The 14,225-nt window shown below is 44.3% G+C and overlaps 1 protein-coding gene across 1 annotated transcript; it reads right to left on the minus strand.

Annotated features, from left to right (window-relative positions):
* Window positions 1-1,403: 1,403 nt before the first annotated feature.
* On the minus strand, window positions 1,404-12,542 carry LOC136429308 (peptidase M20 domain-containing protein 2-like). The gene is made up of 9 exons (XM_066419167.1): window positions 12,405-12,542; window positions 10,725-10,852; window positions 7,617-7,730; window positions 6,592-7,011; window positions 4,974-5,122; window positions 4,253-4,395; window positions 2,914-3,068; window positions 2,479-2,734; window positions 1,404-1,593 (listed from the first exon to the last, which is right to left on the minus strand). Exons 2-9 carry the CDS (start codon window positions 10,821-10,823, stop codon window positions 1,460-1,462), a joined length of 1,470 nt encoding a protein of 489 aa, XP_066275264.1. The 5' UTR covers window positions 10,824-10,852; window positions 12,405-12,542; the 3' UTR covers window positions 1,404-1,459.
* Window positions 12,543-14,225: the final 1,683 nt, after the last annotated feature.

Raw genomic sequence — 14,225 nt, forward strand, 5'->3', positions numbered from 1 at the left:
TGTTTATTGACTGATTCTTTGGTTTTTGACGATAGGACAGTAGCAATATGAAGTACAATGAAACTGTAGAGGGCAACTCTTTGCCGTCAAGAAAAATTAAGGGCAACCTCACAAGTCAGCTCTAAACAACGCCTGCAGCTAGATGTGCAAAGGTTAGGTGTGACATTGTTTAAACCTTTGTTTATTCACGATAAGCTCAAATCGGCACGCAGGCCGCTTTTCATTGAGGTCATGAGGGAAGAGGTAAGGGTCAGATACAATATAACAGAGATACACAGTCATTCGAGTCAAAATAACTCTGGCATTCATTGTAATATAAGTAGCTAATACCGCGCCATATGCCTGCGAAGCTTGTGTGTTACACCGATGGGCTGGTATACTGGCTACACAGATATATTTTGTGCAGAAGACACACATATAGATGATGTCTCAATGGGTTGTACTTGTTCAATTATTCAATTTGATTTCTGACTTCTCCATAGATTAGTCTGGTAGATGTTGCAAGATAGATGTACGTGACAAGAATTAGAAACATCATCGATTTTGACGACTATGTACGTTTTACCTTCATGCAATAAAACTTCGCTTTATTTGTTCTTTCAAATAGATAATTGGTATCAGAAGAAAAAGAAGAACAACTCTGCGATGGTTATTTATCAGTACCATTTATTGGTGTGGTTTTGGATAATCTTTCAAATAAAGATATGTTTATAGGTATTTGATACAGAGTATTTGTGACGGACACATTTCATGTCTTGAAACCTGTACATGTCACAAAAAGAAAATTTCATGCATAAATGTTGACGGTGAATCCGTTTTGAATCCGTGAAGATTTTTTCGAATCATCTCTTCAGTTTGATTATAGCAGCGCCCCCTGTCAGTCGGATCATTTTTTTGCGGATGATTATCAATTCTATAATAAATATAACATAAACAGAGTTACATAAACAGGATTCACCGGAAGTATGACTTTTCCCGTTAATATACTTATTCTCGTTACTCAATCTCGACATAGTGAGATTTATGTTATCATATATAATCCACACACCCTGGTTTTGGAATGGATCATCCGGCCCACTTGACAAATTATGTTAGTAGTTACGATCTAGGAAAACATTGATGTAGGGGTTAACATATATCGAGGAAACATATACATCTCTATTTCAAATCTAACGTTTTGAGGGAAATGAAATTAATGCGAATGAATCAAAACTCCCCCTGAAACGGGGGGTAGTAAATATTCTCTTCAAGTCCTTCTTGTTCACTCAATATGTAACTTGTTATGATAAAATGAAGTGGTCATGTTTGGCACCGCTTTATAACCACTGCGCCACCTAGCAGCAGGCCTTGATGATTGCAGCTCACTAGTTACAGAAAGTCTCTTAAACGTGAGGAAAGCAGGATTCTGCTGGAAGACCTTTACTTTCAGAATCGACACGAGAAAGGTACATGCACCACATCACGTATTGGCGATATCGTGTTTGAAGTCTTCTTTCATTTTCTTGAACAGTTCAGGGTGACAGATGACATCGATGGCTGTCATGGCCAACACCTTACCCTGGGTCAGCGTGTAGGGCTGGGCCTCAGGAGCACCTGGAGGAATATGTGTACGAGGTTATCAATGAGAAGCCTTCGGGACAATTGGGCTAGAGAGAGAAGGGAGGAGGGAGAGAGTGAGGGAGGGAGGGAGAGAGGGAGAGAGGGAGGGAGGGAGACAGTGGGGGATGAGGGAAAAGATCAAGATTGAGAGAGGAAGACAGAGAGCGAGAGAAAAAGAGGGAGATCTTGGACATTATATGCATATGTTAGATTGCAAACTCGATTGCCTCCCTTGTCGAAAATCAAACATTTTTTGTCCCTTGCGAAAATGACACCTAAAAGATCCTTAAAACTGAGTGAGGCCGGGTCTCGGACTAAATAGCTTTTCTTAGAATTTATATTTTAAAAATCTAATAATGTATACATGGTATTTGACATATGGGACTCTAATATAATCTTATAGACAAAGATCTAGACATCTCAGAAATAACAGATCAGAAATAACTGCTGATAGAATTCACTCAACCGAGATGGGGAAGGTACAGACTTCCAGGTGCCTTTGACCCACCAATAGAATCACGTATCTGTAAGGTCACGCGTTGGACGTACGTGATTTGATCATTTATCTTGAAGACGGACGTAGGTATAATCTAAACCAGGAGATTCTGTAGCCTCCTTTGCAGCCCTTCGGGGGGGGGGGGGGGGGGGGAGGGCGTGGCACTGATTCGCGATTGTCAACATATCGCGGCCAGGTTCTTTTTCAGGGGAAATCGTCTTGCCGCCTCTATACGATTTCCCAGCAAAAGAACCGCCGCGATATGTTGAAAATCGTGAATCAGCGACGGCGCCGCCCATAGAAGGCCTGCAAAGGATAGGGGGATAGAGATTCTTGTGGCATAGATACACAAAACTGAATTCAAAAAAAGACAAAAATATCACCTGCGACTTTGGTGAAGAGTGCAGAATGTGTGGCAGCGGTATCGCCGATGGAAAACTCGGGATGGATACTCGGCACTACGTGAGAGACGTTTCCCATGTCGGTAGATCCAGAGAACATCTCTCCAGCAAAAACCTTCTGGTCGGTACAGAATTCCACCCCCAAGTCTCGCGAGTTTTTCTCGTAACGCGTGATGAGAGTATCGTTCTGTAGGACGTTCAGATAGTATTCTGGACCTTTGTGGAACTCATACTCTAGCTGTATAATGTGAATAAAGAACAAATTAATGTACACTATCATTCAATGCAATAACAATATTTAAAAAAAATCATGGGTGTCAGAAGAAAAACTCTTAAATGATTATTTATTAAATATGGTCTTATCATAACTAGTTCTAGATTAAAATAATTGATATGGTAGGTTATATTGGCGGTTACCTCGCATCCCGTCGCAGTGGCTGCGGCCTGAAAACACGCCACCAATTGTCTTTCCAGCAGATCCAGGTCTGACCGCAAGGGGGCGCGCAACTGAAACTCCAGTTTAGTCTCTTCAGGAATGACGTCGGGATGACTTCCACCGTCAACTATTATACCTGTGAGGGCAACACACGTACGTCAAACTGTATGCATAATTACAGGTTTGCGTAGCAAAACCTTTGTTGGATCCGTTGGCATGTGTGGTGGCCGCCATCTTGATTTTGTGACGTCGCAGGGTAGCGATACCATTTCATTGTTTTTTGGGGTCGCTAGCGTTCTCTCTATTTTTAACAAATTGTCACACAACTATCACAAATTCAACTCAAATAAAAAGAAAAATTCAATACCAATTCATATTTATAAAAATACCCCAGAATCGCTTAACTAACATAGCAAACCCGAAGTATATATAGCACAAATACTTAACTCTAGTTTTGAAAGCTTTGCGGCTGAGAGGGTGAGGCAGGATATATAACGTTACGGTTATTGACCCGCCCTGAGATCTTTACGGTGTCATAACTTAAGGCATTGTCGATTTCTACGAACACAGAAAGAATGAACAACCGAGTTCGCGAAGCCTGAGTACAGAGATGTAATAGGAACACAGAAGCTTAAAGGCGCAATATGTAAGATTTGGTCAATCAGAAAGTCAATTTTTCTACCATTTCTTTATATGGTATGTTGAATCAACATTGTAGAATGACATACCAGTATTCAGGAAGAAATGTTTCAACATCATTACACCATCTAAACCAGTTTAAAAACTGAACTTTCAAAGCGAGTTGGCAGTTGGGGCAGTGTGGCCACACAGGCTTATCACCCCAACTGCCCAGTGAGGTGCCTGATTACAGTTCACCACAGTTTCTGCCAAACCTCCTTATCAAAGTTCCAGCAGTTTTGAACGGGGAAAATCCGCTTTATCAGTTCCCTACAAACTTGGCTGATATATTTTATCCTCATTCAAAAAGATATGAGTGTTTCTGAAGAAGATGATCTTCATAACATCAGCTGTTATCTAGATCCACTGAAGTGTCGCTAAGTAATTAGCCTACCCAGGGGTCCTGCCAGTTTGCAGGAAGTTGTTGTTTACAAACATTAGGCTCTAGGTTGAGGTGGTGTCACAGACTTTTGCAGCTTGTTTTTGTACAGTTAAAAAACACCAAACATGCCAGAAATAGACGAATTAATGATGGAAATATGCTGGAAAGTGGTTGTCCATGTCATTTGTATTAGGATTTGTTCACAAGTATATTTTCAATTTTTGCGCCAAAATGTTACATATTGGACCTTTAAGACCTACCATGGATCTGATGGTGAGGTCTCATCTGCTGCCTGAGTACAGAGATGTTATTTAAACACAGGACGGCAGCGTCCAGAGCGTTGGTCCCCTCCCAGGTCTGATAGGCCGGGTGAGATGCATGACCCTTGTAAGTCACTTCAACACTGAAAACAGGCAAATGAAACAAGTGGTTAGATCAGAAGCATATATTTCTTGCAAGCTGAATTTGGCTTTCTTCGTCCTACTTAAAATTCTGCACTGTACCTCTAGGATGTCTGACTCATAAAACGTATTCGAGTTATTAACAAGACTAAACTTTTCGTCCAACACTGTAAGAGAAATTGGGACTTACCCCAAATTTCTCTTACAGTTTTGTAATGTTTTCAAGGTAGGTCTTGAACAGAGACGGGGGAGACACAAGTTATCTGGCACGTATGACCCGCTACTGCGATGACGTGTCGCTGACGTCACGTTGCAGTGGCCAGGTCATTCCGTGAACAGGGTTGATGGAGTCAACCGAAAATTTGGGATAGGTCCCCATTTCTCTTACAGTGTTGGAGGAAAAGTTTAGTCTTGTTAATTAATAATGAATTCTACCAACACAGATGAACTTTCATGCTAAGTATTCTAGAGTTACTGTACATAACAACACGATGGATACATATGACAATTTCACTAACAGTGTGTAGTAGAAACTGGCTTATGAAATTAGAAGGCAGGCAAGCTAGTGGTCAAGAGGTACCTGACTCTCGCGAGGCAGCGCCACCTGGCGATACTGCAGATATCTGGATGCGCCATCATGGCGAAGTCGACGTCCTTGAAACAGCCCCGCTCAATAAGGATGTTCTTTCCGCCGCCTTGTTCCTCAGCAGGTGTTCCCAGCACTGTCACCTGCGGTTAGACACAATGTCTGTGTTACCCCCAAAGCACCCCGACCAATCGATCGCATTGAAACTCAGATTCAAATCTGCTATGACCCGACAAATTGCTTTCTAAGTTGCGTTAACGACTAAATCTGACAAAACAAACTCGCCAGTGAGATGCTGGAAGGTGTTAGCTTTCACAATATGTTTTCAGATTGACAATTTTGACACTTACTACTTGCTTTAAACGTTATATCGCGGGGATACGTTCTATCACTTCCAAAGTGCCAAAATTGTCAATTTGAAAACATGTTTTAAAAGCTGACACCTTCCAGCATCTCACTGGCGAGTTTGTTTTGCCAGATTTAGTCACTAAAGCAAACTAGGAAGCGATTTGTCGGGTCATGGCTGATTCGAATCTGAGGTTCAATGCGATCGATTAGTCGGGGTGCAAAGCCCAAGTCTCAGACATGTAAGACACAATGACTGTGTTACCTCCAAAGCCCAAATCTCATACATGTAACTTACGTGTTTTGAATATCAATGAATGTTCCCAACACTGTTCCCTGCAGTGATACCCAATAGCCGTGTTACCCCCGAAGCCCAAGTCTCAGACATGTAGTTTACGTGTTTGGAATATTGATCAATGAATCGCGTTGGCGCAGTGGCAGGGTGTTTGGCCTAGAATCCAGAGGTACTGGGTTTGAATCCGGGGCCCCCTGACTTGTCCCGTTGGCGTTGTGCTCTTGGCCCGTAACATGACTTTTCTTACTTCACCGAGGAGAAAATGAGTACCTAGCTTCGATCAGGAACGTCCCTCGAAAGCAACGTAACACGGAAGTCCCGTCACGTTTGAGGAGAGCCATACCTCCAGCACGTAAAAGAACGCCACCGTATTTATCGAAAAGAGTTGGACCGTTGTGAGTGGCTCAAATAAATCTGTCCGGATAAGCAGCTTGTACTCTTCAGTACAAACCTGGCGCGTTACACCATAAGACGGTGTACCGGGTATGCAATACAAACAAACTAAACAGTTGTCAAAAGCAGGACCTTACAACCCGTGACCCTGGGCTGGCATTGTCTGTGGTTGACATGCCGTGTCCTATCCTGTTCCCTTCCGAACTAGAAAATGGAAATCCAACACTAAGCCACCGAATTATGGCAGTGCCTGTGTGTTTTTGTCTACACGTACAGGTTGTCAAGCAAGCATGTCAAGCACCTTTCTTTTTGTTTTGTTTGTTAACCTTATTTGCATTGGGCGCTTTGTTACCTAACTGGCGAGGTCATTTCTACTTAACGGGTTTCTCACTCTACTTAAGTTTGACTTAACTAAAACTTTTATGATCAAATTCTAGGCAACAATCAGCATCGCCATAATGGGGTTAACGTCACCCCTTCGAAGACAAAGGAATACATTTTTTTAGAGGTACTTAAGTGAATTTAGCGATGAACGGTCCGTTACCTGTACAACTATATGCACGATGATAGTTCACCAACCTTGACGGGTTGGCCGAAGTCTTGGATCACTTCTTTGATCGCGATCCCGGCCGCCACGCCCACCTCTGCGATCAGGTTGTGCCCGCAGCCATGTCCGATCCCAGGCAGGGCGTCATACTCACAGATCACACAGACGTGCAGCCCGCCCTCCTCCCCGCACACCGCCCGGAACGCCGTCTCCAACTTGTAGTGTCTGTCCACACGGAACCCGCGGTTCTCCAAGAACTCTGTCAAGACTCTGTGTGCGCGGTGCTCCTTAAAGGCGAGTTCGGGGTTCTTCCAGATCTCCTGGCTCAGATCCCAGAGTTCCTTGGAGCAGGACTGGATCGCAGAACAGGATTTTTCCTTGATCTGGGTAGCGTCCATCGCCGGCGGTTTGCGATCGAAAGTGATCAAAGGTCGCACAACATCGGGACCGATCTGTGAACAGAGACAAGGGTCGTTTGTAGGGACTGTGCAATGATACTAGTGATCTGGGCTGCCTTACCACAAGTTTGAGGATTTAAAAGACGTAGCCTGACTGAATCGCGCTTATAGCAACCGCCCGTCACCGGTCAGCCCCTAGAGGCCATAAGACCCCCGGACAGCGGAAGTTTGCGTTATATAGACTATACAAGACAAGATAATTGGATATGTTAAATCGAATTGATCGAGGTGATTTGATTGAAATGCGCTGGCTGCCAGCCAAATCTATTTATAGTAGACGAAAGGATTCACGGTTTAAATGTCACTTTCAACGTATTCAAAACTAGCAGCTAGTTAAAACCCGTAGCTGACTCACGAGTTCCGGACATTGCCGAAGGTACCCGAGCTGTACTGAAGTTTCCCGAACTTTGCCGAAGGCGAGGAACACCTCAGTCTATGTTCGGATACTTCCATCCGTGTCTCGCCGGTACTACTAGGTAAATTTGGGGGTACCGTAACATTTACACACTTTTATCCAACTAAGCTATGGACTAACTATGGACAAATTATTGTATTAACCATTTTCTTACATATGGCACTAAAAATCAATAACCACTTACGGTTGTACAGGGAGCAGCTGGCTTTCCCAAAGGAGGTTTGCGGTGAGATCCCCATGGCGTTTCGCTCGCCAGACAGTCGCCGATGCTCCCTATAATTTTGTGCTGTGCACTTTTCTGCATAAGATACAAAGTACGGAAGTTGATAAGTAATCGTGTAAGAGGTATTAAGATTATTTGTATCAAAGAAAATTGCACATGATGATATTTTCCACTGTCTTTGAATCAAATGAATGCTTGCGTGCGTGCATTAGTATCGTGGTGGTCAGAAAAGAATTCTTGTCCCTTTTGTACGCTGCTAAATCGAATCTTACATGTTAATTTATTTCAAGAAAAATCATTCTCTACAACTGGATAAGACACAGAGATTACTTCTGGACATCTATTACTCAACTTCAGCGTCGCTGGTAGCCTGGAAACCATACCATCGGGGGCTCCCCGATATCTCTACGGCACTGGGAGTGATCCCCGCCCGCCCAGACAGCTTAGTCCGCTCGGGGTGTGTTTATGGCCTTGGATTAGATTAGGTCGCCACCCACGGAAATCTCTATGGCAGCTCAAGTAGAAAGGCTGCGAAATTCTATATGGCAGCTTAATAAACAGGCTGACAGAAACGGCTCAATCATAAGCAGACTGGGCCCGGTAGAACACCCCTAAGCCGACCCCTAGAGACTGGGACCAGGCTACGTCGCTGGAAATGAAGAAGAAGGATTGAATCTTATGGATTCCCAATCTTCTTCAATGGAACTGTAACATGTATTTGGCACGCATTGTCTAGCCTCCGTTGCAGGCCTTCCCACTAGCGTTTCACTAGCGATTTGTTTTTGTTTTGTTGGGAGGGGGGGGCGTATCTGCTTGCTTAATCGCTGTGTGGAAGCGATTACCACGATCCCAAGCAGATACGGGGCCCAAGCAGATTCGCCCCCCCCCCCCCAAAAAAAAAAAAATTGAAAAAAAAAGTGGGAAGGCCTGCAACTGAGGCTACGCATTGTCCAAGTAGATTTGGGGCTCGAAGATCGTTCCGTTTTCTAACTGGCTGCCTGTAGCTGGTACATCTTTGGGACGGAATAAGTTACATTCCGTCAAGTCATATTAGCGAACTAATAAAGCCAAGTCATAACAATAACGGTTTATTGGTCAGAAATTACCCGTGCAATGGCAGCCATTGCTGAATATTGCTGCAGGGTTTACAATCACATAATATACAACAGATACATATTTGCTCCACACTTGCACTTTGTGGAACTGTCGCAAGGGTCTGGGAGGCTGCCATTCGGCGCCAGCAGGTCACCTCAATACGACCTTCCCCAACCGAAGTCAGGTACCCATTCACACCTGGGCGGAGTGAGGAAAGTCATGTCAAGTGCCTTTCCCAAGGACACAACATTGGGGGCATAGCAGTGGTTTCGAACCAGGGACCTCTGGGTTCTAGGCGAAACACCCTACCGATTGCGCCACACGATGTCATGAGGAGGTGGGGGGGCAGCTTACAAACAGTCTACTCTTGCTGCAAGCACTGTGATTCGTGACCACATTCCTGACGAATCGTTCTGTTATCCCGGTCAATTGCTCGTGGTTCTTTCCACTGGAGTTGTCCGACCACATACCAAGACCGATCTATATGTCTACAGTGACCACCTAGCCTCTACCAGGCCCCGCGGATCCCTGGGAAAATAGTAGAAATTGGCCAAATAGAGTGAATTGTATGAAGGGAGTCGGCTACGGAGAGAGGGTCCAGTCTGCAATTCTAGCCTGCAAGTGAAACCCTGGCAAATATTCTCCCTATAGCCGGCGTAGTTAGTCTAGTAGAGAATAGACCACCAGCTCACATAGACCAGACCTATCCGTCCCCTGAGTGGTCGGCTTTGGTAGTTTTTACAGTATTGTCACAGTTACTGTAATTCTACAATACTTCAAAACTAAAGGAACAGATAGGAGTACAATAAGCTAACACGTGCGATGGTCCTGGTACGACACCCTGAGGCAAAGGCGTACAGGTGTAATGATAAAAGACAATGAGTTGTCTGCACACATTTCTTCCAGTCGAGCGAATACTGCTGGATTACTTAGGCCGAAATCTAAGAAAAGGTGAAAAAAGACTCCCTACCTTCTTTATAGTCTCCACCAGACTAACCGCGCTGGCTATAGGGAGAACATTTGCCGGGGGACTTTGGCCATGGAGGGTTTCATTCGCAGCTAGGATTGCCTTATAGACCCTCTCTCCGTAGCCGACTCCCTTCATACAATCAATTCACTCTATTTGGCCAATTTCTACTACATCATGTATTTTCCCAGCGACCCGCGGAGCCTGGTAGAGGCTTATTTCTTCAGACGGTAATCGGAAACAAAACATGGTTGTTCCTGGGCCAATATTAAACCTGCTCTTTAGCCTAACAAAGGAAGGACTCAACCGGGTCACGTAGGAAGTATTCAAAGTAGGTGAATTCACACTTTCAAAAAAATCAGGGTGGCGTTAATCGCGCAGTGGGCTCGTAAAATGGCAAATGATTCCATGTTTTCACTGTTTCAACTGTCAATAAGAAACCGTCAAAGGAGATATCAACTTTCCTTTCGGTGTTATTTTCTAATGCAACAGTTTAACAGAACACATACAGACACGCACACACAGTAACACACACACACGCGCACACAGTAACACACACATACACATATACACACACACACACACACACACACACACACACACACACACATACATACGCACACATACACACACACACACACACACACACACCAATTTTTTGTAACCGCAGTAGCTTTTTTTTCCAGTCTGTGCCGTAGGCTCTAGGCGGTACTATTATGCTGTCAGCCAGTTTTGCTGACTGGGTATTTTCTAGGAAAAAGACTAGCCGAAAAAACGTCAACACCTTTTACCTATCAATCACAGTTAGAATTCAGTGTGTGTTCAGAGAAAAAAATGTAACGTAAAAACGCCACACGGAGTCTGCAAACGGGCTACGTTTACATTTTGTTCTTGTTAAATTTTTTTTTAACATACAGCAAGGAGGTTAACCCACTCGCATACAGCAAGCTAAGGTACTAGTTTCATTGCATATATTTCTCTCGTGTAATGTGATACCCTTCACTTACGGCTGCACAGGTAGCAGATGGCTTTTCCAAAGGTGCTTTGAGTTGACTTGAGGATCCCCACGGATGTTCGGTCGCCAGGCATCCGCCGGTATTCTGCATGACTGTATGATCATGAGATTCGCCCTTCCCTAGAGAAAACAAACAAAGGGGAAGTGATTTAAGAAGATAATCTGCGTACTGTGCCTTTACGCTACTCTCCAAGCAGAGCTAGGGTTTCGGCTGGTTTTTAACGTGTTTTTAGGCGTTTTTGTCATGCCTTCTACTTTGTCATCGTTTTTGTCAAAACTTGGGTTTGCAGCACAACAAAAACGATGACAAAGTAGAAGGCATGACAAAAACGCCTAAAAACACGTTAAAAACCAGCCGAAACCCTAGCTCTGCTTGGAGAGTACCTTTACGCGCCCAAGGGCACAAGACCTAGCCTTGAAACCATGCCATCGGGGCTCCCCGGTATCTCTACGGCGCTGGGAGTGGGGCCCGCCCGCCCAGACAGATTAGCCCGCTCGGGGGTGGGTTTACGGCCCTGTATTAATTAGCTCGCTCCCGAAGCGGCGAAACTTAAGCTCTATATACCAGCTAAGAACACAGGCTGACAGAAAAGGCTCAATATAGCACAGTGGGCCCAGTAAAATAGCCTGGAATCCAAACCTATCATAGCTCCCGAGTCATAATAGGTTTGGATTCCAGGCTACAGTAAAACACATAAAGCCGACACGTAGAGACTGGATACCAGGCTACACAAGACCGTGCGCTTAAATAATGTCTGTATACCCTACTCTCCTACTAGCAAAGGTTCGGCTGCGGTTTGTTTTTAAGTTGACGTATTTTATACGTTTTTTTCGGGCTTCCTATTATGAGTTATCTACTATCTAACTTATACGACCTTATACTACTCTCAAAGCCGAGGAATGGGTCCGACTGGTTTATGACGTGTTTTGAGGCGTTTTTGTAGGGCGCGCTTTCTATTCTGTCTCGTTTCTGCATAGCTTGGAGACATATTATAAAGGGACAAAATAGAAAGCCCGACAAAAGAGCCTAAAAACACGTCAAAAATCAATCGGAGCAACTCCTCTGCTTGGAGAGTAAGCTTATACCGAAAACAGGCTACTACTATTAGTCTCTACCAGACTAACCGCGCCTAGCCTGGGTGCCAGCCTTTTTAGCTTACGTACGCTACCCAAGCTCTGCTCCTTTTTGGCCCGCAGCGGAGCTTGGGTAGCGCAGCGGAGCTAGGGTAGCGGACGGAAGCTAAAAAGGCTGGCACTCAGGCTAAACAGCGCCGGCTATAGGGAGAACATTTGCCGGGGGACGTCAGCCATGGAGGGTTTCATTCGCAGGCTAGGGTTGCATATTTGGCCCTTTCTCCGTAGCCGACTCCCTTCATACAATTGACTCTATTTGGCCAATTTCTACTATTTTCCCAGCGACCCATAGCCTGGATGCCAGACCCCCAAACTAAAATATCTATCGATAGATATTTTAGTTTGGGGGTCTGGCATCCAGGCTAAGCGACCCGCGGAGGCTGGTAGAGCCTAACTACTATACTGGGTAGAATTATCTGTAATGATCTCGATTTACCGATTTGTCACCTTGACACAGTTACACTCTCCTTCTTTTACGCAACGTTTAGTCTAGCCTTTTTATATAATATATAATATATGGTACTCACTACGTACATACCTGAGTGAATTTGTTGATTTAGAACCTTAGCTGGGGTTGAAAACCTCGATCTACGACGACGCGTATGCCCAACAAAACATCAGCTGGCCCCGCCGCTGTATGTGCACGGACGACTGCTTGTCGATGTAAACACACACTGATCACGGTGTTATCGGCGGAGATTGCGTCATGTGACGGGTCCAGCCGGATCAAACCGGTCCAAACCCACCAGCTGGAAACAACGCCCGGGGGAATCCCATTATAGATTATTCTATAAAACGCAGCTGGCCGACAGGTACCTCCAAGCAGATCTCCACGGTGCGCCGAAAATCGTATAATTATATACTAGCCAGAGACGCTCCGGTCAGCCGGTAAGCTCCAATCCGTAGGATGGAACGGAGCTTCTCTGGCTAGCATATACACGATTTTCGGCGCACCGTGGAGATCTGCTTGGAGATTAGCCGACAGGGGGAAACAACAAAGAACGAGGAGGTTACCTATTCTTAACAGAATATGGAGATAGAAGAAGAACTTCATTGCGTGACAATTGTAACTGGTACAATGTATGGCAACTTACGCACATGGCAGTTGAACCCTTGGTTGAACCAAGGAGGTTAACCTCATTGGTTGAAAGGAGGTCGAACTATATACTAGTACAGTAGCTATTATGTGGCGTCTTGTTGGCATCCTGCCTAAGGTATTTGGCCCTTAGCCCAGACGTCATGAGCGCGAATCCCCTGACATGCTTCCGATGTTGTGACCTTGTGAAAGGCACTTTCCTCACTCCACCCAGGTGTAAAAATGGGTACCTGACTTCAGTTGGGGAGGTACTTAAAAGGGCAGTGGAAGGGCTCCGCTTCCCATTACCCCTAGCCCTACTACATCTAAAGGGCTATACCTTTACCTTATCAAGCTTTCTGTTGATAGAAAAGCGAAATACAGTACTGCACTTATATCCGTGAATAATTTCATCAGGTTGGTGAACGACTGAATAGCAAAGTTCTTTTATTCACAACCAAGTATTAAGGCTACACCAAGTAATTTTTATGGATGACGTCCGCACGCGCATTGATCTTGGTCTGTTCCCAGAAAAAACCCCAAGAAATTCCGCTTCCTTACACTATGACCAAAGAGTTCTTTTTTGATATAACATGTTTATGCAGGCCTGCAAAATCAATGGGATATTGAAAGGACAACAACTGCTGTTCAACTTCAACTGATTTATTCAAATTATTGCTGTTTTCATGATGAATAAAATAATTCTTAGTTGTTACACGGTGTTCTCTCATTCAATTTGTGTCCTAACATGTGTCGTCGACTATTATATTTCAAATCTAGACATCTTGTTTTTTTCGGCCCTTCTTGTGTTTTTTTTCGCGCTCTCGCATTAGATTTAGGGTCTTCAAAGGACGTCATCCATAAAAATTACTTGGTGTAGCCTAATGTAACTTTACGTTTAGGACTGCATTGTTAGCAGCAACACCTAGCTTCTGTGCACTGTGAACCAGTCAGGGATCAGTCAGTATTGCCCTGATGAAGATGACAGACAGTCATCGAAACGTCGGCTCTTGTAAATACTTGGTTGTGAATTAAAGAACCTTGCTATTCAGTACTGTTCTTAATTTCACAGAAAAAATGAAATTTTCAATGGCTCAAACCTACCAAAAATGCACAGTCACAAAACCTTTGAAGTTTTGTCAATGTAAATGAATGGAGTGAACTTCATGTCATACTCGCTTGGCGGCGCTCGTGACCTGCGTGAGTAATCTGCAAGAAACAAAGCTGCCAAACATCCAGTGAATTACGTACCGTGCGGCGGTCTGTAGCTACTTTCTAATAATA

The sequence above is a fragment of the Branchiostoma lanceolatum genome, chromosome 1, assembly GCF_035083965.1.
Source record: "Branchiostoma lanceolatum isolate klBraLanc5 chromosome 1, klBraLanc5.hap2, whole genome shotgun sequence".
Lineage (NCBI taxonomy): Eukaryota > Metazoa > Chordata > Leptocardii > Amphioxiformes > Branchiostomatidae > Branchiostoma > Branchiostoma lanceolatum.